This window comes from Myxine glutinosa, chromosome 8 (genome assembly GCF_964187855.1).
Source record: "Myxine glutinosa chromosome 8, kmMyxGlut1.1, whole genome shotgun sequence".
In the NCBI taxonomy this organism is placed as follows: Eukaryota; Metazoa; Chordata; class Myxini; order Myxiniformes; family Myxinidae; genus Myxine; species Myxine glutinosa.
The window spans coordinates 98,591,903-98,615,197 of NC_136268.1; the positions used below are offsets into that span (position 1 = coordinate 98,591,903).

At 44.1% G+C, this 23,295-nt stretch overlaps 1 protein-coding gene across 1 annotated transcript in view; it reads left to right on the forward strand.

Moving 5' to 3' along the window:
- The window catches only part of LOC137433154 (uncharacterized), a 432,405-nt gene that overhangs the window by 134,957 nt on the left and 274,153 nt on the right, over positions 1 to 23,295 (forward strand). Inside the window, exons 17-19 of the mRNA XM_078783571.1 lie at positions 4,901 to 4,945; positions 5,617 to 5,670; positions 21,138 to 21,182. Of these exons, the coding sequence (XP_078639697.1) occupies positions 4,901 to 4,945; positions 5,617 to 5,670; positions 21,138 to 21,182 (144 nt within the window). The remainder of the gene's footprint in view (positions 1 to 4,900; positions 4,946 to 5,616; positions 5,671 to 21,137; positions 21,183 to 23,295) is intronic.

Below are 23,295 nucleotides of genomic sequence, written 5' to 3' on the forward strand. Positions count from 1 at the left end.
GAAAAAACCTTTAAAAGTCAACCTCTCCAACACCGCTTAACCGATGAATACATAACTTTACACATTTGATCGATTACCCATGGGGAAACATTTTTGACAACGATGACGTCATCCGTCCCATGTTTGGCAACCATATCGGATCGAAGGGAATTTTATTTTTAATCTTCTTCTCTGGATCTGCTAACCACTCAATATGAAACTTTAAATATATGATCAAGTACACATGTGGAAACAATTTTGACAATGATTATGTAATCGGTCATGTGGTTTGGCAGTCATATTGGATTGAAGGAAAACTTTTAAAATATTATTCTCTGAAACCGCTTAACCGATTGATATGAAACTTGAAATATGTGATCGACTTCACACATGGAAAACGGATTGGTAATGATGACGTCATCAGTCACATGGTCTGGCAGCCATATTGGATCAAAGCAAAAGCCTTTTAATACAACTTGATCTGTATCCGACCCGGCTGGAAGTCGATCATCTCACAGTTCTAGTTGTTTAGTTGTGATTGAACAGTGGTGGAAAATATAGCAGAGGTTAAGTGAATTTATTAACCCCAGTAAAGAAGCATTGGTGGTGCGTGGACTTACTGACGGTAGTACATGACACACTGATAATTTGCACTCCAATCAAAAGCTTTTAAAGAACACAGGACTCTCAGACCTTTATGTTCCACAGCACATATAATATGCATGCACTTGCATCATAAAATAAAAAATATTCTTCCCAGTGAAAATATAAAGATAGTGATGTGGATAAGGTGGAGTTGCAGCTGGAAAGAGAGTTGGCAATGAAACTGAAGATATGATCCATGGGGATGCAGATGGAAGTGCAAATGGAGCTTCTTGGTTGGAAGTGGAGATGTGCTCATTAGATGATTTAAATCCGGGTGCAGATGCATCTTCCCTTGCCAGGAAAGTCTTGTTTGGCATTTTCCTACAAAACAACTCGGTTCCATCGACACTATAACCTTGCTCTGGCGAATCCTCCACACAAAGCCAGACAAACTCCTCCTTAAAGGGTTGCACAGCAGTCATATTTGCACTGGCACTTTATCCCTGCACCAACACTAGATGGAGGCTATAATGCTTATTGATACGATCCAGCCATCTAATACTTGCCAAGAATGATTCAATGCTGGCCACGTTGGAAGAAGCAGAAAGGCTGTTGTAAATCTAAATGGAATGTTCTTCTGCAGACATGGAAACCAAATTAGCAGCATATCTTCTATCTGCTTCTATCCGCTGAGCATGATGCACCATTACTGGCCTTTCATTGGTAAATCCCCAAGCAGATTGCATCCCACTTCTTCCATTCATAGACTCCAGCAGCTCTAATTATGATGTTTCTGGTGATGCTACGGATCTATTCCTGAGCTTTCACATGCATAACAGCAGTCACATTCTCCTCCATTAATATAGCCTTCAGCTTGTGCTTTTGTGTCCTTTTAGAACCCGTCATTAAGAGCAAAGCAAAGCACAAAGCATGTCTCTATGTGATCGCAGCAAACTATGTTGTAAGCCGAAATGCATGCCAAAGTTGGTAAATGCAACCTTGTGGCAAACCCAGCACTGCATTCAGCACAGCATGAGGAAGCAAAGCACACATGTACGAGCTGTTCAATACGATGAGAACTGAACATGCAATAATCTAGAGAGCCTAACATAGCCAAGTAGCTGAGTAGTTGGGCAGCGGAGCAGCTGAACAAACTGCATTTCGTAGCTGAATCCAGTGAATGGCATAGTTGAATTCTCAAATGTGGAAAGCCCCTGTGTGACCCCCAAAAGATGGCACAAAGTATGGCGTATGGAGTTGTTAAGACATTTGTAATCCCTTGAATTAAATTAAAAAGATGGAATGGATGTTGCTGCTACATGGAAGTGCCACTCAGTGCAAAAGAGTCATTGAATAATAGTGATAGAATACAGCAAAACACAGAAAATTGTTGTATTCATTCCAAAAGATGGAATTGAATGGATGCCACATCAAATCACCAAACGAAAAGGAATCTCCTTTGTTAATTTGAATTCTTTCCAATCTCGGCCCAGCTATAAACTGTCACTTTAGTTTTTCACATGCAGGGCGATTCATTGTGCAGGCGTCATCCTTTGGATGGACATTAAGCTGGGCATCCAGTTTGCCGGTATTACTTGGTGGATGTTAAAGATTCCATGGTATCCTCCACGAAGAGTAGGTGAGCCAATTCCCAGCACCCTGAACGTTACAAATTCCAGCTCTAAACCCCAGGGGGCAGCGGTACATCCAGAGGATGGACACTATCCACACAAGCCCAGGGGAGGGGCACCATCCTCACTCGCCCATGGGAAGGGCACCATCCATGCTCGTTCAGGAGAGGGGCCCCATTCGCACTAGCCCTAAAGAGAGGAACCATCTTCACTCGCTAAAGGAAGAAGCACTATCCGCTTTAGCTCAGGGGAATGGCAGCATCCGTGCCCACCCAGCGGAAGGGCACCACCCCACACATGCACCAGTGCTTGCCCAGGTAAGGGGCACCAATCCCAGACATGTTTCTGGTTATATATTTTTTGCATCCTGTTGGTCAGGATCCATGTATCAAGAGAAAGTGTGACGTGTTTCCTGATACCATAACAGTGAAGGTGTTTCTATTTGAAAACAGTCATCTACTGCTGTACCTTTGTTGTTAGTCCCCTACCGGTGTACACCAGAGGGGACTATAGGTTTGCACTCCATCCCTCCGTCTGTCCGTCTGTCCGTCCGTCATGCAAAGAACAGTTTTCCGGACTTTTTTTTCCTAAACTCTTAATGCTAATGATTTCAAACTTGGTACATGGTTTCCTCATTATAAGTTACAGATCAAGTTCGAACTTCACGACGTTTCGATCATTTTTGACAAAGTTATGGCACTTTGAACTTTGGTAATTTCCCCAACAGTTTTCCGGACGACAGACTGCCGGTAGGGGACATGTATTGCAGCGCAATACTCAGAATGCTTGTTTAACTTCAAATTTGCTTACAGACAGCACCTATCGATAATGCTTTAACTTTAGTTGTGTTGGAGACACTTGGCTTGTTGGTCTAACCATACAATACTCTGATTGATTTTTTTTTCCTTCCACATCCTGGTTGATGAGATTTGAAGATAAACAAGTACGGTATGGCAAGACTTTCTTGCCTATTTATCTTTTCGTTATATTCCCATTCATTATGTTTCTTATAGAGATCTCTGCTCTCCTCGTCATCGCATCTTATCCACACCCACCATAACTATTAGCAGTGAAAACACTTCGCCATCACCAATGCAAAGCTGTGAATCTTTACTTCTTCACCACAATGTCACCATAAGGATCCACCAGAGAAAACGCATGTGTTCTGGCCGAAGCAAGCCACATTGGATGATCATACACATCCATTAGTTTGGATGTGTATAAAAGAACACTATGTGAACTTTGGCAGATTCTGAAGACAAAATTAGGACCTAACATGTGTTTAAATGCATGGAGTCAACCAAGCGTAATGGACATTCCAACTGCAAAGATTACATAAACGGTGACACCTGTCGTTCCACATTAGTCGGCCAAGAGTGCACATTCTGTGGACTCTCAGAACCTCGTTTTCTGTATCTGGGATGGAGTCCAGAACATCTGCAGATGCAAATGTTCCATCAGGACATCTCCAGCTGCATTGCATGTGGCCTTGGGCATTGTATAGAGCTGTTAGCACACACAGCCATAGGAAATATCAGGAATTGTGTGTCTTCTATAAGGGTATATCCTTACTGTATGCTGAAGAATTGACCTCCTGTGATAGTCAACCTTAAAACATTATCTACTGACTTCAATAAAACAAAATGAAATGAATCAATTTATCAGCTGTTTAAAATCACTTGCTTAAATTTGGATGCTTTCCCATTCACAATACTTCCTGTGCTTTAATCATTCTCATGAAGTTGAAAATAATTTTAGTCTTTCGAAATGGCAAATTTTCTGGGGATTTGAACAGCTTGCTTGGCTGTGCTGCTGTGATCTAATATCATCTGAACTGTGCAATTGAAGTGCAGCATGGCCTTATTTCTGCGCTGTATTCTGCTTTGGGTAATATCGTACCTTGCATGGAATAAATCAATGGGTCACAGCAAACCGATGCATTATCATTATCAAGGAGCATGACCACTCCTTTTTTGCATCTTCAGATGCATAGGGTTGCGGAAGCAGTTTCTAGGCTATTGGGCACAATTTTGGATGGGTCGACACTCCGACCGCAGGATACTCGAATGGCTCATTCATCCCAGGTGGCTGGTACTCATCTTTGCTGACCTCAGCAGGATGGCAGACCAAGTCAACCCAGCTGGAGTTACTTCAACAACATGGCAGGGGCTTGACCTCGGGACCAAACGACCTTAAGACAGCCACCTTTTTTTTTTTCTTTTTTTTTTTTTGTATACAAGATCGAGGCTCGCGTAAGAGCCAACATTAATGACAAAAAATAACGGACACATAAGACGAAATAAAGGGAGCGGGAGACAAGATGGAGACAGTGGGGGAAGCACAAAAGTACAATATTTGAGAGCAGGGACATCGGGAGATCTGTGGGAAGGAGAGGGCTTGGGGGGGATGAGGCGTGGGAAGGGGGGGGGGGGGGGTGGGAGAGGTGAAAAAACACATGGACACTGCTAGGAATTCCGGGAAAGAAGTCGGTATTTCAGGAAAGTGGATCTAACCATTTGGCCAACACCAGGCTAATCAAGGAGTGTAATCCCTTGTAATTAATCACTGAATGCAATTAAAAAGATTGTGATTATACTGATCATCATTCCATCGTTTGCACATCATTTGCAATGTTATTATGATGGTTTTGTGATGTCGGAAATGAATGGTGTCATCTGTGTGTGTGTGTCTGCATCTCGTTAAAGGGACTGTCAGGAGCAGATGGATTCCCAGGGGGAAAAGGAGATATGGTAGGAATGCCAATGTGTACAGAGTTGATCATCCTCGACACAGTTTCCCACTTTTGTGTCCACATAAAGGAAATAGCACTGCTAAGAAATACGTATTGCATGCCACCGGAAACCTCTGCATAGATAACATCCTGTGTTCAGAGCTTTGTGCACAGTGTAATATTATTTGCCAATAACTTATTGCTGGAAACAGTGTTGAAGTCACTTCGTATCAAAACAGGAAATGGTAATGTCTGCTAACTTGGCCAGCTGCAGGGTATGTTTAGCTCTCCAAAACAATTTACATCGTGTGCTATTCTTTTCGACGAACTTTCTGCCAACACAAGTTTATTTACGTTTTATTTCCCCATTTTGAAAATATTTGAACCTGTTATGAAATGTTTTCTTTACGTTTCAACAAATGTGCCTGTAATCTGTGCACTGAAGATCTATCAAATGTCATTGATAACACATGCAAGTATTTATAATGAAGCTTAACCAACATTTTGTGATACAAAAAGGTCGTTATCATTTTATTAAATCTGCTTTATTTTATGTGTACCTGGATCATTCTCAAATAATCTCTGCATTCTACAAATGTCATTTGATGATGCCATAATTTTCCCCTCGATGAATGTCTTGCGAATTTATTTCGTTGACCATGAGTGTGCTTGACATGTGTTTCTGTTTAGGGGCCTGCAGGTACACCAGGAGTAAGGGGAAACTATGGAAAGAAAGGACAGAAGGTAATTTGCAATTCTAATATGTTAATATATTTATTTGCTCATTAAGCTGTCAAACGTTATTGCTGAGGGCAAGAGTCATGCTAAGGAGCAAGTATGTGCACAAAACATGAAATGTTCTTTTTCATCTTCCCTTCACCCCCTCACCTTCCTCCTCTCCCAACCTCCCACACGCCATGCTAATATGCCTCATCCATGTGCCTCAATATGCCCAATCCCATCTGAACCTCATTACCCTTGTCTGCCACATCCCCTCCACCCCCTACCACTTCCACTTACTTCCTCTTGTTCAACTGTCACTCTGCTGTCCTCCCTCTCTCCCCCCTCCCTCTGACCTCCCTCCCCCCTCCCCCCTCCCTGCCCCCACCTCCACCCCAATACTACTTTACTTATCATTTCTATTTTCTTAAATGTATATGTATCACCACCCTTCTCTCACCTTTTATTTATATATTACTAGCAGGTGTACCTGGCGTTCCCTGGTGATGTTATAACCCTGTTGGCATTTTGAAGAAATCGATGTTTTTTTCTTCTTCTATTTTTGTGGGTGCCTAAAACACCTCCCTACCATCCCACTAAGGAAAATTTATATTTAATAATATGATAACACACACACACACACACACACACACACACACACACACACACACACACACACACACACACACACACACGCACTAATCGGGGATAATTTAATATTACCTTTCACATAGCTACAAAGGTTCAGGCACCAGAGAGCGATTTTTAAAATATATTTTAAAAAACTCGAAATATTTTTTCAAATTTTTCAAACTGGCAGGATAGCTTGGAATATTTGACTTTCATGCACTCGCCTCTGAGCTGCCTATCCTGTGTTGAAATCCCGAGCGAGCTATAAATGGTCACCCTGGTGTTTCGCAAGCAGCTTGATGCATCAAGGAGTATGCCTTCCATCAGAAAGTTGTCTGGCCGAGCTAGTCGGCGGTGGATGTGAAACATCTCGGTGTCGTTCGCTAAGAGTAGTCGAATTCTTGATGGCTTTCTGGACAAACCACCCGGTGACTGTTTTGGCAACATTGTTGCTGTTTAAAGAGGATCCTGCCAGGATTCTAAGCTCGGTTAGGATTCTAAGCTATCCTGCCAGGATGGTACATTGATGATTTTGAAAGTCATTAATGAGCCTGCCTGGTTTTTCACCAACCACCAAGTACCGTAGATACAGGTAGACCATCGTGTGGTAAGGGTGCAGGCAGGCAAGCAGTGGTGAAGTTTGAGTGTACATTAAAATAACAGCCTTGGTCTCTGTACATAATAAAGCAAATGAAAGAAGACAGCTTCCCTGGTTGGCTTTTCTCAGTTGTTTTTTTTAATGTACAGATCAAAGCTCATAAAAGGGCTTTTTAACACAGGGCAAAATAGGGACATAAGCAAAATATTGGTGGGATGTGGAAATAGGAGCTTTGATCTCACACTCCCAGGCTTAGATGCAAACACTTTGTGAAGCTCTCCGCTTGTTCTTCCCTGCTGTCTATATACTCCCATTTATGCGGCCTCTTGGGGCTTATATCTCTTTCCTTTTAAAACGATTCGACTTTTTTCACTCCCACAACTCTCCCTGGCAAACTGATTCGCAAACAATATACAGTGATGCCTGTTTAAAAAAATAATTCCTGAACAATCTGTTGTATTGCTCCCTCCCTCTCTTCTTCTCTCTCTGTCTCTCTCTCTCTCTGTCTCTCTCTGTCTCTCTCTCTGTCTCTCTCTGTCTCTTTCTCTCTCTCTCTCTCTCTCTCTCTCTCTCTTCATAGTCTATCCCCTCATCCGAGATACTCTCCACTTTAAAGTCAAAAAATTATTTTTGCATCTATCCAAACAATCCCTTTTAATGTCTTAAATACCATTATCATATTCCCATGTAAACAGTCGTGTTTTGTTATGATACTTCCAGCTGGAAGCCTATTGGTCTTAGAAGGATTATCATTATTCTCCGCAAAGTTTATTGTGGAGACTATTCTGAGAAAACAGTTACAGCCAGCTCTACGAAATTTTAAGTGTGTATAGATACACAGTGGCTGGTGAAAGTATTCACCCCCTTCCAAATTAAGTTTTCATATTTTGATGCCACCTGAGCTTATTACCCTCGCCTGAGGAGAGGGTATTGCATTTGAGTCCGTTTGTTTGTCTGTCCGTTTGTCTATTTGTTTGTTTGTCCCCACAGGATAAATATGATTTTCTCTGCAACCTTTCGTCCGATTGACAGGAAATTTTCACCATCGGTGCAAACTCCACCTGCAGAATTTTTAAATGATAATTATGATGTCATATGTTACGTGGTAAAGGCGTCAGCTTGGAAAAACCGAAAAACTTTGCACCTATATATCTTTGAGAGCGCTGCACAGAAAAAATGAGACGGCTCATTGTAAATAACTCTCCATGGGGAATAACATATGTTAATGATGATGTCATAGGTTCCTCCATTACGACGTCATAATTTGATGTGTGCCTTCTCCCAACTCCCAATTTGACGTGTGCCCAGATTTGAAGGGTCCTTCTCCCAACTGCTGTTTTCAGATTTCCCCACAGGTGTTCAATGGGATTTAAATCTGGACTCGTTGCTGGCCACTTCAGAACAGTCCAGCGTTTTGTGTTGAACCATTCCTGGGTGCTTTTTGAAGTGTGTTTGGGGTCATTGTCCTGCTGCAAGACCAATGACCTTCGACGGGGACCCAGCTTTCTGACACTGGGTTGAACATTGTGCTCCAAAATGCCTTTGTAATCTCCTGATTTCACGATGCCATGCACACATTCAACGCACCCAGTGCCAGAGGCAGCACAGCAACCCCAAAACATCACTGAACCTCCTCCATGTTTGACTGTAGGGAAGGTGTTCTTTTCTTTGAAGGCTTCATTTTGTTTTCTGTAAACATAGAGATGATGTGCTTTACCAAAAAGCTCTAATTTGGTCTCATCTGTCCACAGGACATTCTCCCAGAAGGATTTTGGCTTGTTCAGGTGTGCTTTGGCAAACTTCTGTCGGGCTTTCTTATGTCTCTCTCTCAGCAGTGGGGTCCTCCTAGGTCTTGTACCATAGAACCCCCTTTAATTGAATTGGCGACAGATGGTGCGAGTTGAAACTGTCGTACCTTGTGTCTGAAGGTCAGCTTGAATCTGTTTGGCAGTTGATTGAGGTGCTTTCTCCACCATTCGAACAATCCTTCGCTGCAATCTTCGATCAAGTTTTCTCTTGCGGCCACGTCCAGGGAGGGTGGCTGCAGTGCCATGGGCCTTAAACTTCCTGATAACATTGTGTATGGTGGACACAGGAACATCAAGGTCTCTGGAGATGGACTTGTAGCCTTGAGATTGTCCATTCTTGGCTACAATTTTTTGTCTGGCCTCCTCAGACAATTCTCTGGTTTTCTTTCTTTTCTCCATGCTCATTGTGGTACACATAGTGACACAAAACAGCAGAATGACTCCTTTTCTCTATTCAAACTGGTAGAATGAGTGATTTTTATATTGCATGCACCTGCAACTCACGACAGGTGAGTTCAATTCCAAAGTAAAGGAGAATCACCTGCTTGAAATCTAATTATTTCTAACAACTTCTAAAAGGTGACAATAATTATATTGTCTGGGCAATTTTAGGATTTGTGTGGAATAAGCTAAGATTTAGTAATTTTTTCATATTTTTTTGTTTTGTTCCACTGCAAACCAAAGAAATACATATGTGGATACCAAAATATTTTTCATTTCAACAATTTTCTGGCAGAAATGGTGCATTATTTGAAAAAAATGCAAGGGTGCTAATATTTTTGGCCACGACTGTATATGATCAAGTACTCATGGAGAAAAATGTTTTGACAACGATGATGCCATCCATCATGTGGTTTAGCAGCCACATTGTATTGAAGGAAAAATTCTTTTAATGACTTCTCTGAAACCACTTAACTGATTTATGCAAAAGTTTAAATATGTGATCGACTTCCCACATGGGAAGTCGATTTTTCAAAAATTCTTTTTCAAAAAGTTAAAGCTTCGGATAAAGCACTGGTGGTTTAGGTCATGCTATTAGCCAATTATTGATTAAGAAAATATTTTATGATAATTATTTATTCATTTTAATTATGCAATTCATCAATCAATTATTGTACACCTCTCCCTCCCAATGCAGTCTCTGTGAGCTGCCTGAGGCGCCCGGCAATGCCGCGCTGGAGGATATTTATTTATTCGGCATGGGGGCGGTGTACTTTGAATGTATCTGTACTTGTTTGTTTGTTTGCTTTTTTGTTTGTCCGGGCGATATCTCAGCCATCCTTTGAGCTCGGAAGCTGAAATTTTGGCACAATAGTGAGCAAGTACTTTGGCAAAAACTTTATTTTTTGTTTTTTGATTAATCAATTGATGAGTTAATTATTATATCGATTAATTAAAATTAAGTATTTATTTATTTCTTCCTCATCTGTGTAATACCTCAGGCACCTTTTGAGATAAGAAGCACATATTCGGACATGACAATGACCAAGTGATTTGGCTGTAAATGGTATTTTTGATTTATTGATTAATCAATTAATCAATTATTTATTTAATTCTTCGAGTAATGACTTGTTAATTAATTTTTTTAAGTTACAGATGAAATGGTGGTGGTTTAGATATTCTAGTAGCCAATTGATTAATAATTTCATTTTTTATGATTATTATTTATTTTTCATTATTAATCACTTATTTATTTCCTTTCTCATCTGGGCAATATCTCAGGCACCTTTTTAGCTAGAAAGCTGATATTTGGACACGACAGTGACCAAGTGATGTGGCTATAAAGGATATTTTTGATTTATTGATTAATCAATTCCTTTTTTTTCGATTAATGTATTATTTGATTAACTTTCAAAAAGTTGTCGCTTCGGATGAAATATTGGTGGTTGAGGTATGTTATTAGCCAATGGATGAATAAATTATTTTACGATTATTATATATTGATTTTAATTACGCAATTGATCAATCAATTATTGTACACCTCTCCTTCCCAATACCGTCTCTATGTGCTGCATGGCGGTATCGCAACAGGTGGGTGTGCTCTTCTTCGAGAGTAAAGGGAGTTTGTCTTCTGAGGTTTACATGCATGCTGTCCACTCTGGGAAAAATGTCACCTGGGAAAAGGTATATTCTGGTTCATGCCCTGGTGTTGGGCTAGCGGCTAGGGTGCCGGCTTAGGATCCTAGGATCCTGGGTTCGAATCCCGGTCGATCGCTGAATTAACGCCAGGGGGGTTGACTCAGCCTGTCATCCTTCCGAGGTCGGCTAATTGAGTACCAGTTCACTGGTAATTCCCTGTTTGTCGTTAAAGGCGGCAAAAAGGGTTGGCGTCAGGAAGGGCATCCGGCCGTAAAACATTGCTTCAAAAAAGGGGACCAAAAAAAAACAACAACAACAACCACGGTCCCCGAAAAAGGCCAACCCCCGCTTGCAGGGAAAAATGGCCTCTAAAGGTGGTTATTTTTTTATATATGCCATTTTTGGAAGTCTGGGTGAGAAAGTGTGCCAGATTCTACCAACAGAACACGCCTTGACTGGATATGGCACTACGAGTGCTCTGCTCAAGGTTGGCAAGCGCATTACTTTCACAAAGTTAGTAGAGCATGCCAATTCTGTTTATTTGTTTTATGAGTTTGGGCTTCCGTCATCCCTAGCGACTTCATTCTGTACTGCTAGATAATTGGTATTGATTTTATATGGACAGAAAGTCAAGAACATCACAACGCTTTATGAGTTGAGGTATTTATTGGCATCAACAACAGACAAAAAACAGCTATGCTCCCACCAACTGAAGATACATTCAAGGAACACGTCTGCAGAGACAAAGACTGCAGAATTTCATGGAAATGTCCCTGTCTGCTGGCCATTCAGCCCTGCATTGAATCAAATTCTTCCACATACTGCCCAAACAGTCCAAAATCAGGAGATGAAAACGATGATGGTGTACATGGCTTTGTGGGTTGAACCTGCTGATAAAATAAATTGTGATGTAATGAAAGCATCCACGCAGTAGCCAGTCCAAGTGAATGCTGAACTGTGTAGCATTTCTTCATAAACCTGACAAGATTGAGCAATAAAGCATGGGGAGGGGGGTGAGGGGTCAATAAATTGTGATTTAAATTGTCAGAAATATACTTGCATATGATAACATATATTTCCCAAGCACCAATCATAAAAACATTTCTGCAAGGATCACTTGGCTGCAATGATGAATTGCGCAATTCAAGACGCAATTCAAGACAATGATGCAATTCAAGACAAATGATGAATTGCGAAAGATGATGGGAATAGAGCCTGTGATGGATGCTGTGAAGAGAAACAGTTTGAGATGGTTTGGTCATGTGTTGAGGGAGGATGAAAGTGACTGGTTGAGAAGAGTGACGGAAATGAATGTAGAAGGAAGTAGAGGACAGGGAAGACTGAGAAAGAATTGGCTGAAGATGGTGGAAGAAGAAATGCGGGCAAGGGGGTTAACAAGGGGAGATGCAGAAAATAGGGCAAAATGGAGAAGATTGTCATGGGGACCACAAGGCTGACTTCCGCTCTAGCAGGGAAAATGGCCTTAAATGCCTGTTGTGTGTTGTTGTTGTTGTTGTTGATCACTTGGCTGCGCCTGGATGGGTTTGATCGTTGTGGAGTGGTGGCTGAAACCCGAATCCTAACCAGGTTCTTCCTGATGACTCCATCTTTGCTCTTTGCTTATCTGGGTTTCTCCTGATGACTCCAATGCAGTTGTAACGATTTTGAGAAGTGTAACGGGTTTTGAGAAGTGTAACGGGTTTTGAGGAGTGTAACAATTTTGGAGGAAGGGTAACGGATGTGAAGAGTATGGTTTTGGTATGGTAACATCCTGGTAATGTAAATAATGGTCGCAGCCGTCCTCCTAATTAATTTCATAGAACATACACGCAGGTCACGATATATCTTTTAAATAGTGTATTTCCTTATTCCATGTAGGCTAAGTATGTGTTTTCCACTAGATTGACTTTGCATTGTATCAAACAAAATAAGCGTAGGCCCTTCCAATTTCCCCAAAACCTCCCTTCCATTTGCCTTCCGCATTTTGGTCGGTTTTTCTCTTCAACCACCATTGGCCATGAAACAGGGTCGGAGAAGAAGGGCGTGTCTCCACCTCGTCAGAAGAGGGCAGGAGTGAACCGGCCCTAACAGCCAATCAACACCGCGGTGAGTGACCCGGTAGGCGTGCCCTCGGAGCCGGCGGCTTAATTCCGCCGGAGGTGATAAAAGCGAATGTAAGGAACTGCTTGACGAAGAGGCCTTGAGAGATACGCTGGGGGATGACCTGGAAGAGGAGCGCAATCCACCGCAAGCCCTACCTACCTACCTGCCTGCAATATCCCCTGTCGTTGGAGAGACGCGCTGAACGGAGGGAGACGGCTCCACCCCAGGAAGAGGAGCAGGTGTGCCGAGCCAGCGCGTGACGGCCGCGGATACGCGACGGAGGTTTTCCCGCCAAAACCGCGAGGGGTTGAAAGCTGCTGCGTCCGACCTTGCCTTCCTCTCAAGCAATCAACCTCGAGCCATTACCTGCCTGCGATATCCACCGTGTGAGTGTGAACGTCCTGTCCTACTCGTTTGTCTTGGGGATTAAGTAAATGAAATAGAATAAGTTAACAATGCACTGTGTGACTGCTCTTTTCCATCTATTGCTGTAAATAATATTGGTCGCTCTAAAATATTGCTTGTGTGTGTATAATAAATCTGTTCTTCCTCCAAACTCTGTCTTTCTTCTCTCTTCTTCTCTTTCGGTCGCTTTAGAGGTTTCCCAATTGAATATCTGTAGCGCGATTAGTCAACGTTCGGTTGGAATCGGGTTCTAATCGGGGAGTAACTGTTCGGACGCGGTTAAATACACCACCGCTCGGTAAAATAACATCCAAAAACCGTGTCCGTAACAATTGGTGTCGAGGAGTCGGATTCGGACCCGGGACTAAATTTGTTAGGCCCAAATTTTAAAAAAAAAATTTTGGTCAAAATTACGAGCTGCCGAAATTGTGTTGTTTTATAAAACCCGAATTTTGAGATCGCGCCATGGACAATCAAGGCGATCGGATGTCGGTGGGGGAGATAGACGGGTTAGGGGTAACCCAGGAACCAGGGGAAATGTATGTGGAAGAAAGGGAGGAGGAGAGCAATGAGGAGGCGGTTGAGGGGGTGTCAGACGCGCAAAATGGCGCTCTCGCGCACGTGGTATCAGACGCACAAAGGGGCGGCTCGCACGAGCGCGGGGTAGCCGCGCCCGCTGCGCAAATAGCGGGAATTGATGTGCGGGACCTCATGGCGCAGATTAATGCAACCATACTAATGGCATATATGGGGCTAGAAGCAAAAATGGATGCTCAGAGTGAGCGATTAGAGGGCCAAATGGGGGTAATGGGAAACCAAATGGGGGTAATGAGGGACGAAGCGAGGGGTACCGGTGAGGGGTTAGACAATAATTTTAAGGAGTTAGACAAGAAATTTGAGGGATTAGACAATGGGATAGAAGGGGTGAAAAATGGGTTAATGGGGGTAGAAAACAGAATGGCCGCTCAAGAGAATCAGTTAGAGGGGGTGAAAAATGGGTTAATGGGGTTAGAAAATAGGATGGAGGACAAATTGCGGGAAATGGGGGAACAATCCGCCCGGGAAATCGAACAGATGGGGAACCAGATGGAGGAAATACGACGAGGGGTGAGTGAGGAGGTCTCGGGGCTGCGCGAGGAGGTAAAGCGAGGCGAAAAGCGTATAGAGAAAGAAGTGAGGAATAATACGGCTAAGTTACAAGGGGGAATAGAAGATCTGACGGAGGAGGTGGAGCAGCTGACAGAGGGACAAACTAAGTTAGTGGAGCAGGTTCAAAAGAACACGGCGGTACTAGGAGGGTTAAAGGCGACACAAAAAGAAATTAAAAACGAATTAATAGCGACGCAGAGGCAATGTCAGATGGTACGGGAGGAACTGACAATGAGGGTGGAGGAGGTGACAGAGATAATGGAGACAAAGGACCGGCAGGTGAGGATGCACATAGAGACGGTCACGGTAGCCTTAGAGGACGAACTTGAGGGGACGCACCGAGAAATAAAAGAGGTTAAACAAAAATTAGAGGAAGTGGGAGAAGAGGTGAGTGAAATTAAGAAGGGACGAACAGAAACTAAAAGAGAAATCCAGGAGGAAGTGATGGAATGTGTACAAGGTCTGTGTTCAAATCATGATGTGATGCTCACTAACCAAATAAAGAGTTTGCAGGTGGCAGAGAAGGTGCGACGAGGTACGGAGGTGAGTGGCAATGTACATGATGTGAGGGGAGATTCAGTCGGCTTGGGGATTGGTTTGGATCCGGGTGTTCGTGAAAGGCCGTTGGTGAGGTGTGTGACAGGACAGGTGTGCGAAAAAAGGGGTGTGCGAGAATGTCCGACCATGGGGTGTGTGAGGAAAAAGTGCACGCCGAGGAGTGAGTGTGCCGTCAAGAGTGAATTGGTCGAAGCGCGTGTGCGAGGGAGCACAGGGAAGCGCGGTGTGGTGAGTGTTACGGAGGAAGTAACGAAGAAGTGTGCGCGGGAGGATGCGCGAGAAAGGTGTGTAACGGACGGGTGCATGGGGAAAGCGCATGCTGTCAAGAGTAAGGGTGAGTGCGCGACTGAGAGTGGAGGTGAGAGTAGTGAGAGTGAAACGGAGCGTGAGCTGGTTGTGACAGGTGGGCGAGGATGTACACCTGGGATGGAAGGATGCACACCTGGAATGGTAGAGCGTGTGTGGGAAGGCACATTTGAGTTGGTAGTGAGGCACGTGGTTGGGTGTGCGGGTGAGAGCACACCTGTGATCGTCACAAAGGAGGTGACCGAGAAAGGGGCGCGAAGCGGTGTATTGGTGAGGTGTGCGAGCAACGAATGTGTGCCAAAGTGTTCGGTGGTCAGGTGTGTGACCAAGTCGGTGAGCGGAGTGAGTGTACCGAGGTGTGAAAGAAAAGGTACGAGGAGAATGGGAACGGCTGCATGTATGAGCAAGAAAGAGGTAGCGTATGCATGTAAGCCTGCAGGTGAAGCGTCGACGGTAACCGGGTTAAAGGTTAGGTCGACTTTTAGCCGGATCGGGCCCTCGGTGCGTGCCGGGCTTCGCGTGCCGCGAGAACCAGCGGAGATCCGAGCCACGGCGGGTTCGAAAGGACCGCCGTGCGCGATCCACGCTGGGCCTCGCGTGGAGCGGCCGCGTCCGGGCTCCACAAGGCGGAGCGGGCAGCTCGATAGGAAGGGTCGTCATGGCGACCACTTTCTATTGAGACGTGCCGGCAGGTCGAGATCGGGACATTGGATGGCTCCACGCCGAAGTGGTGCATGGGATCTCGGCCCGGGTAAGCCTCCGTCCCTGCCCCGAATGCGGGACGTATCCAGCCGCTGGCACAAAACGACCCGCGTTCATTGCTCGGCTGTACGAAGCCGGGCTGTAGATGTGAATTGGCGCACCGAGAGGATGTAATAAGTAGACGGGTGATGTGAATTGGCGCACCGAGAGGATGTAATAAGTAGACGGGTGATGGTGATAGTGATAGTGATTTAAAACGAAATTTAGAAAAGTGAATAGAATTGGCAGTAAATGGAAAATTTTTGAATTGTTGGATTTGGACGAGCGAAATTGGTAGTGAGAGACCCCCGATGTGGTGGGATGGCAAATCCACCATCCCTCACAGGTGGGGGCAAATGCGCAATAGTTTATGGGGTGGCTATGACAACCGAGCCAGGGAGGGCTTGGATAATTGTAGGGATCTAGCGAAGATGACATTAGGTAACGTTAAGGTTAGTTAGTGACTGATACCTGTAGTGGGGACGCAGGTAGATTAGTGTGGATTATAATGACGTGGGAGCGCAATAGTTTAAAGGGACGACTGGGAAGCGCAAGTTTCAGAGGGGAGAAGTTAGCTGAGATGATGCCGTGTGTGTGAGGATTGAACGGGTGAGAATGGAACAGGTGTGATTGCACAGGTGTGCAACTGAACAGGTGTGTGGAGCAGTGTATGAGGGAGTAGTGGTGATTGCGTGTTGTGTTGACCAAATGGTCCAGGAAGAAAGGAGGGTGCAGGTGGCACCAGGTATGATTGCACAGGTGTGCAACGACAGGTGAATGAAGAACAGGTGTATGTGGCTGTATGGAATAAATGGTATGGAGTAGTGAAATGGATGGTCGTGGAGTGAGAATGGTGGAAATTGTGGAGTGGAGTGGATGGTGCGAAGGTGTGAATGGGGGAAGAGTGGACCCCCATCGCGGATACCCGGGGCGGGTAGTGTAAGTGTTAGGTAGAGGGCACAGGTAAATTGTGGTTGGATATTGGCATCTGTGGTGCGGTTGGAAGAATGATGTTTGGATGGGTGCATTCGTGTTGTGGAAATGGCTGGGCGTGTAGCCTGTTAGTGTGTGTAGTTGGTTTGGGCACTCCACCACTGTGAGGATGTCGGCCAGGTGAGGCCGCAGGTGGGCTCTGGGAGCCGGTAGTAGTTGTTGTGGATGGGGCCCGAGGATCCGGAGGACGGACCCGGGTAGCCCAGTGCCAGAGGGCACCATGGGGTGACAGAGCCAGGAGAGGGGCTGTCCCCAGGTAGTTAGGTTAGGGTGAGGAGCTAGGTAGGCTCGGGTGGCAACTACAGTGGTGGAGGTGTGCAGGTGGGTAGACCTGTTGGGAGAGGTACACGTCGCAGCCCAGAAATTGTGCTAGAGCACCGGGAGATGAATCGGGGGAGTGAGACCCCAAAATTGAGGAGCACCACAGTTTGGCCAATGGGAATTGGTTATTAGAACCCATAGTGTAAGTTGGCCAATGGATTGGCAGGGAAAGACCCCGGGTAGTGTAAAGTGTGTTAAAGTCATTTAGAGGATAGTTAGGATGAAGGATCTCCTCGCACCATCTGCACCCACTCACCGGAGGTGACAGGTAACTCCACACCATGCCATGGTTTAATTATTTTTATGATGCAAATGTTTGGATTGTGAGACGCATCATGACGTGGGTGTGACATTGTGCGTAATTCCATCTCTCCCTCCTTATGAGGATTGATGATGAATTGGTGATGGCAAATTTTGAAGTAAAGGGATTGTGGAGACGAATTTGGTATAGGGGAAATATGGGGAAGACGTGACAGTAGTGACGAATTTGTAAATGGGTAGATTTTGTAAATATGGGGTAAGAGCAAGGGTAGTGTAGGTGACAGGGGGGTGACGTACGGTAGGGACGAGCTTTCTCACTTCGCCCTCCGTACGCATTTCACCTTGCATTGCCTTGTTTGACGTGTACCCTTGTGACCTTACCCCTCGCTCAATTGTCTTTCTTTTGTCTCCCACATGACCTGTGCGCCATTGGGTGCCGAGGGGAGCGTGCGTGAGGTGGCCATTGTGCGCCCGAGATTCCCAGAACCAGCACGCATTGCGTTGATGTACCACTTTATGGACCGCTGTTCGGCGGCCAAGTACCACTTGATGGACCCCAGGTTCTGGGGCAGAGCACCTCTGTTGGAGACCGGCCATAGTGGCCAGGGAATCTTGCTTGCGGACCTCGGTAAGGTGGCACCTATGCCAAACAGGTGGACCACCCTTAGTTGGCCCCTGAGGCCCTAAATAATAATAAAAAACGAACACAAGTTGTGCTTTTTATTATGTCCAAATAGGCCGCATGAAGCCAGAAGACGTCAGGAAGAACATCGGCCCAGCAGACAAGGAGAAGACCACCACCAGTTGTTTTGTTGTGTTTATTATGAGCCATGGTGACCGCACCGGATGGTGCTTTTGGGTGCTTTGTGGTGTTTGGGTGCTTTGGTGGTACTGGTACTGGTGCATCGATGCAATGCGTGCTGTCTCCTCCCTCCCAACAGGAATTTCTTTCTCTTGTTCCCTAAAAAGAAAAGAAAAAAACACACAGGTCCTGGGTTGCGTTGTAAATAAGAAATCACGTCATTGTAAATAATGCTCCCCACCGTAAATGTATAGTTTCAGAATAATTCCGTAATTCGGTTAGCTGTGGGCTTGAGTCTGTTAGACAGGATGCAATGCAATAGGGGGACATACTTATTTGTGTTTTAAAATTGTCACACTCAGGGTCAGGTTAATTGTAGAGGGAATTACACCTACATGTCACACTCAGTTAAGTCTAGTAGGCCCGAGGACGTGCCTGAAGAAAGGAGGGTGCAGTGTAACGATTTTGAGAAGTGTAACGGGTTTTGAGAAGTGTAACGGGTTTTGAGGAGTGTAACAATTTTGGAGGAAGGGTAACGGATGTGAAGAGTATGGTTTTGGTATGGTAACATCCTGGTAATGTAAATAATGGTCGCAGCCGTCCTCCTAATTAATTTCATAGAACATACACGCAGGTCACGATATATCTTTTAAATAGTGTATTTCCTTATTCCATGTAGGCTAAGTATGTGTTTTCCACTAGATTGACTTTGCATTGTATCAAACAAAATAAGCGTAGGCCCTTCCAATTTCCCCAAAACCTCCCTTCCATTTGCCTTCCGCATTTTGGTCGGTTTTTCTCTTCAACCACCATTGGCCATGAAACAGGGTCGGAGAAGAAGGGCGTGTCTCCACCTCGTCAGAAGAGGGCAGGAGTGAACCGGCCCTAACAGCCAATCAACACCGCGGTGAGTGACCCGGTAGGCGTGCCCTCGGAGCCGGCGGCTTAATTCCGCCGGAGGTGATAAAAGCGAATGTAAGGAACTGCTTGACGAAGAGGCCTTGAGAGATACGCTGGGGGATGACCTGGAAGAGGAGCGCAATCCACCGCAAGCCCTACCTACCTACCTGCCTGCAATATCCCCTGTCGTTGGAGAGACGCGCTGAACGGAGGGAGACGGCTCCACCCCAGGAAGAGGAGCAGGTGTGCCGAGCCAGCGCGTGACGGCCGCGGATACGCGACGGAGGTTTTCCCGCCAAAACCGCGAGGGGTTGAAAGCTGCTGCGTCCGACCTTGCCTTCCTCTCAAGCAATCAACCTCGAGCCATTACCTGCCTGCGATATCCACCGTGTGAGTGTGAACGTCCTGTCCTACTCGTTTGTCTTGGGGATTAAGTAAATGAAATAGAATAAGTTAACAATGCACTGTGTGACTGCTCTTTTCCATCTATTGCTGTAAATAATATTGGTCGCTCTAAAATATTGCTTGTGTGTGTATAATAAATCTGTTCTTCCTCCAAACTCTGTCTTTCTTCTCTCTTCTTCTCTTTCGGTCGCTTTAGAGGTTTCCCAATTGAATATCTGTAGCGCGATTAGTCAACGTTCGGTTGGAATCGGGTTCTAATCGGGGAGTAACTGTTCGGACGCGGTTAAATACACCACCGCTCGGTAAAATAACATCCAAAAACCGTGTCCGTAACACAGTGTTTGGTTTTCGGTTTGAATATGACATTGCATTGTGTTTCCAGTTAATAACTTCAATTCCTCGTGAAATTTGAACAGTTATTAGAAATATGTACTGCCGTCCACATTTCAAAAATTGATTAATTGGTCATATGGGTAGTCATGGAAACACATCTGCAGAATACCACTTCCACCAAATAAAATGACCACAAGCATCCTTTTCGAGCAGTTTATATATTTATTATTTTCAAGAAAAATAATGTTTTGTTTTGTTCTACCATGGGGAGGGGTTACTCCTTTACTGAGGCTCTTTTGGATCTTAGCTGCAGTACGATATGGCGGTTTGACATCAGATGGTGGTAAGTGCTTGCTTTGAAGCCTTCCATGGAAGAAAGAGAAATGAGGATCAAAAGAGTGGAGATTGGCAAAAATCCTGGACTTTTAGAGTTTAACCAGGAGGAGTTTACTGGAGGAACATGTGCATCCTAGGGCTGGGGTTCAGATGAGCGGGCTAAGGGATCAGGACCGGAGGACAGCATTCATAGATATTTATTGAATGATCGTCATATTTTAGTATTCAGAATTGTGATACTTGTTAAATGATTCTAAACATGTTTTGAGCTGGTTTTTCAGCATTAACATATGTTTTCTTTTTGGTTTGCTATTGCTTTCAGGTAATTTGAGCCCTTGTTCTCTTTTATTCTTTTGAGATGCCTCTAAATTAATAAATACTGCAATACCATCACTTTCCAATAACCAAAGAAATTACAGATAATTGTTTATGACATGGTTGTACCGTTGTAGGACCTTTGCCACAGCCAATGGTGGCCTTCTCATGAGGATGCTGATGATCATTCATTTCCAATTGTCATTTAGACTGGATTTAAGGTCTATTCTTTGGCAAAAAATATAAGCAAGCATTTGCTTTATTATTTGACTGTTGACACATACACAAAATATTAATGTGCTTCATGAATTCCAAACTAAAGCACATTCAAAGTGGTGTAACTACTGCATGGGTCGAGTGGTTAAGAAACCGTGAATTATCTGTGTGAAAAGGTCTTATGTGGAATTTATATACAGTATATATGATGCATGTTGCACTGTTATTGCAGGGTGACACGGTACCCATGGGGCCTCCAGGATCACCAGGCAACCCAGTGAGTATTTTGTAATAAAAGAAGTCGCAAGACTTCCTATGTAGGGATGGCACCGACACTCCATAAGTTTATAAATAAACACAAATCCTCAAACAAATCGACAAATAAACAGACTTGTAAACCTAATAAGTTTCTATCTGTCATCTGTGGAGGATTTCACATCAAATAACATTGAGCAACATCACTGAGCTACAAAACAGACCGACTCAAAATAGCCAGTTGGTAATTCTTCTCATTATTCCTCTTTTCAGACAGCCGAACTCAAAATTTGTTTAAGCCAGGACTTGATTTAAACACAAATCTACCCCATTTTATAGTAGGACGGTCCTTGACTACTCAACATTTTAATAACTTTAAAGGATTCCATGAAAAGTTGGCAAAACTACTTTATAATTGAACTACGCCAAGGAATAATGAGGCGGAATGAGGGGCAGGTGGGATCACGCACGCCAATCAGCCTGGTAAGGGCGGGGCCACAGTAGCCAGCTACAACAGAAAACCACTTTTATGGACAGGTGTGGTTGAACGTGAAATATTACCAACAGTCCGACAACAATTGTTGGCAGATGCAAAATAATAATTATCATATAAATACAATAATTGTCACAGTCTTGACGCAGGTGCACAGAGTCCAGAAACTTTCTTCCGTCTGTAAAGCTTGCGCACACACGCGCACACATGCAGTCATACAGTTTGTCGTCGACTTGTCACCATTGAAGCGTGGCAGACAATAAAAAAAGTTGGTCTGTAAATATGTAAATAATTTTTTTAAGTACAGAAACATAATATTTTTTAATGCAAAAGGATGTGGTGATGGTAAGGCAAAAGTATGTAAACAAATTAGGGATGGTCACAATAAATTATCATGTGAAACCATCCTCACATCTTTCTTTGAATAATGGTTGCGCCTACAAATGGCAAAACATATCTCTCAATTTGGTTAGCTGAAGTGTGTGTGTGTGTGTGTGTGTGTGTGTGTGTGTGTGTGTGTGTGTGTGTGTGTGTGTGTGTTTGTGTGTTTGTGTGTGTATGCTTGTTTGTGTTTGTGTGTGCGTGTGTGTGTGTGTGTGAGTGTGTGTTTGTTTATGTTTGTGTGTGTGTGTGTGTGTTTGTGTGTGTGTGTGTGTGTGTGTGGTGTGGTGTGTGTGTGTGTGTGTTTGTGTGTCTTTGTTTGTGTGTGTGTGTGTGTGTTTGTGTGTGTATGTGTGCATATATGTATGTGTATATATGCGTGTGTGTGTGCAATATGTGTATGTGTATATATGTGTGCGCTTGTCATTGGTTTTTGACTCCATATGCGGGTTTTTGCTTTTTCTTCCTTCTTAATGCTTAAAAAAAAGACAATCACAGCGGAAATTGTGTCTGTACGATTTATCAACTTGTAGTCCCCCCCCCCAACCACAAACCCCCCACCCCACCCTTCCTCCATCCTCCACCGCACTTTCATTCAATTTTATTGGGGCATTGAGACTCAGTTATTCTCGCAGACCAACTTAACTTGACGCTTCTCACTTACTCAGTTTAGCCAGTTTAGCCCGTCAGACTCAGTTTAGCCAGTCACCTTCGTAGCTCTATTAGAAAGCTCCAAATGATAGAGGGAAAAAAAAATGCGAATTAATCTATCAACGGAACCCGTTGAAGTCCATACGCGTTCGCACTTATCACACTCTCAGCTATGCCTGTATCTCTCGCGTTATAGCGAGGGAGGAGTATTCCAACATGGCGGCTGCTTTCCCTGCGAATACGTTCTGCAGCTGCACTCCAGTTGTATAGACAGCTCGGTGAACACACCCTAGCACATGTATGAGACCGAGCTTGGCTTGCATGCTCCTAACGCTGCCTCTGGATATAGAAGCAAGGCCGTAAGCTTGCAATATACATGCATCACACCGTTAGCCACATGCTCGTCACTCAAATTCACACTGTGTTAAAATAACGGTTCTTTACATCAAATTTTGAACCAATATATTTTGAAACTGAATGTTCATCAAATACAAATACTCAAGTTCTACAGTGACATGTTTTTTAGTATTATTTTCAAGATTTCATGACTACAATTATCTCGTCAATAGCTGAAAGTTGTGCAGAGCCAAATTGTTTTGAAAAATGCAAT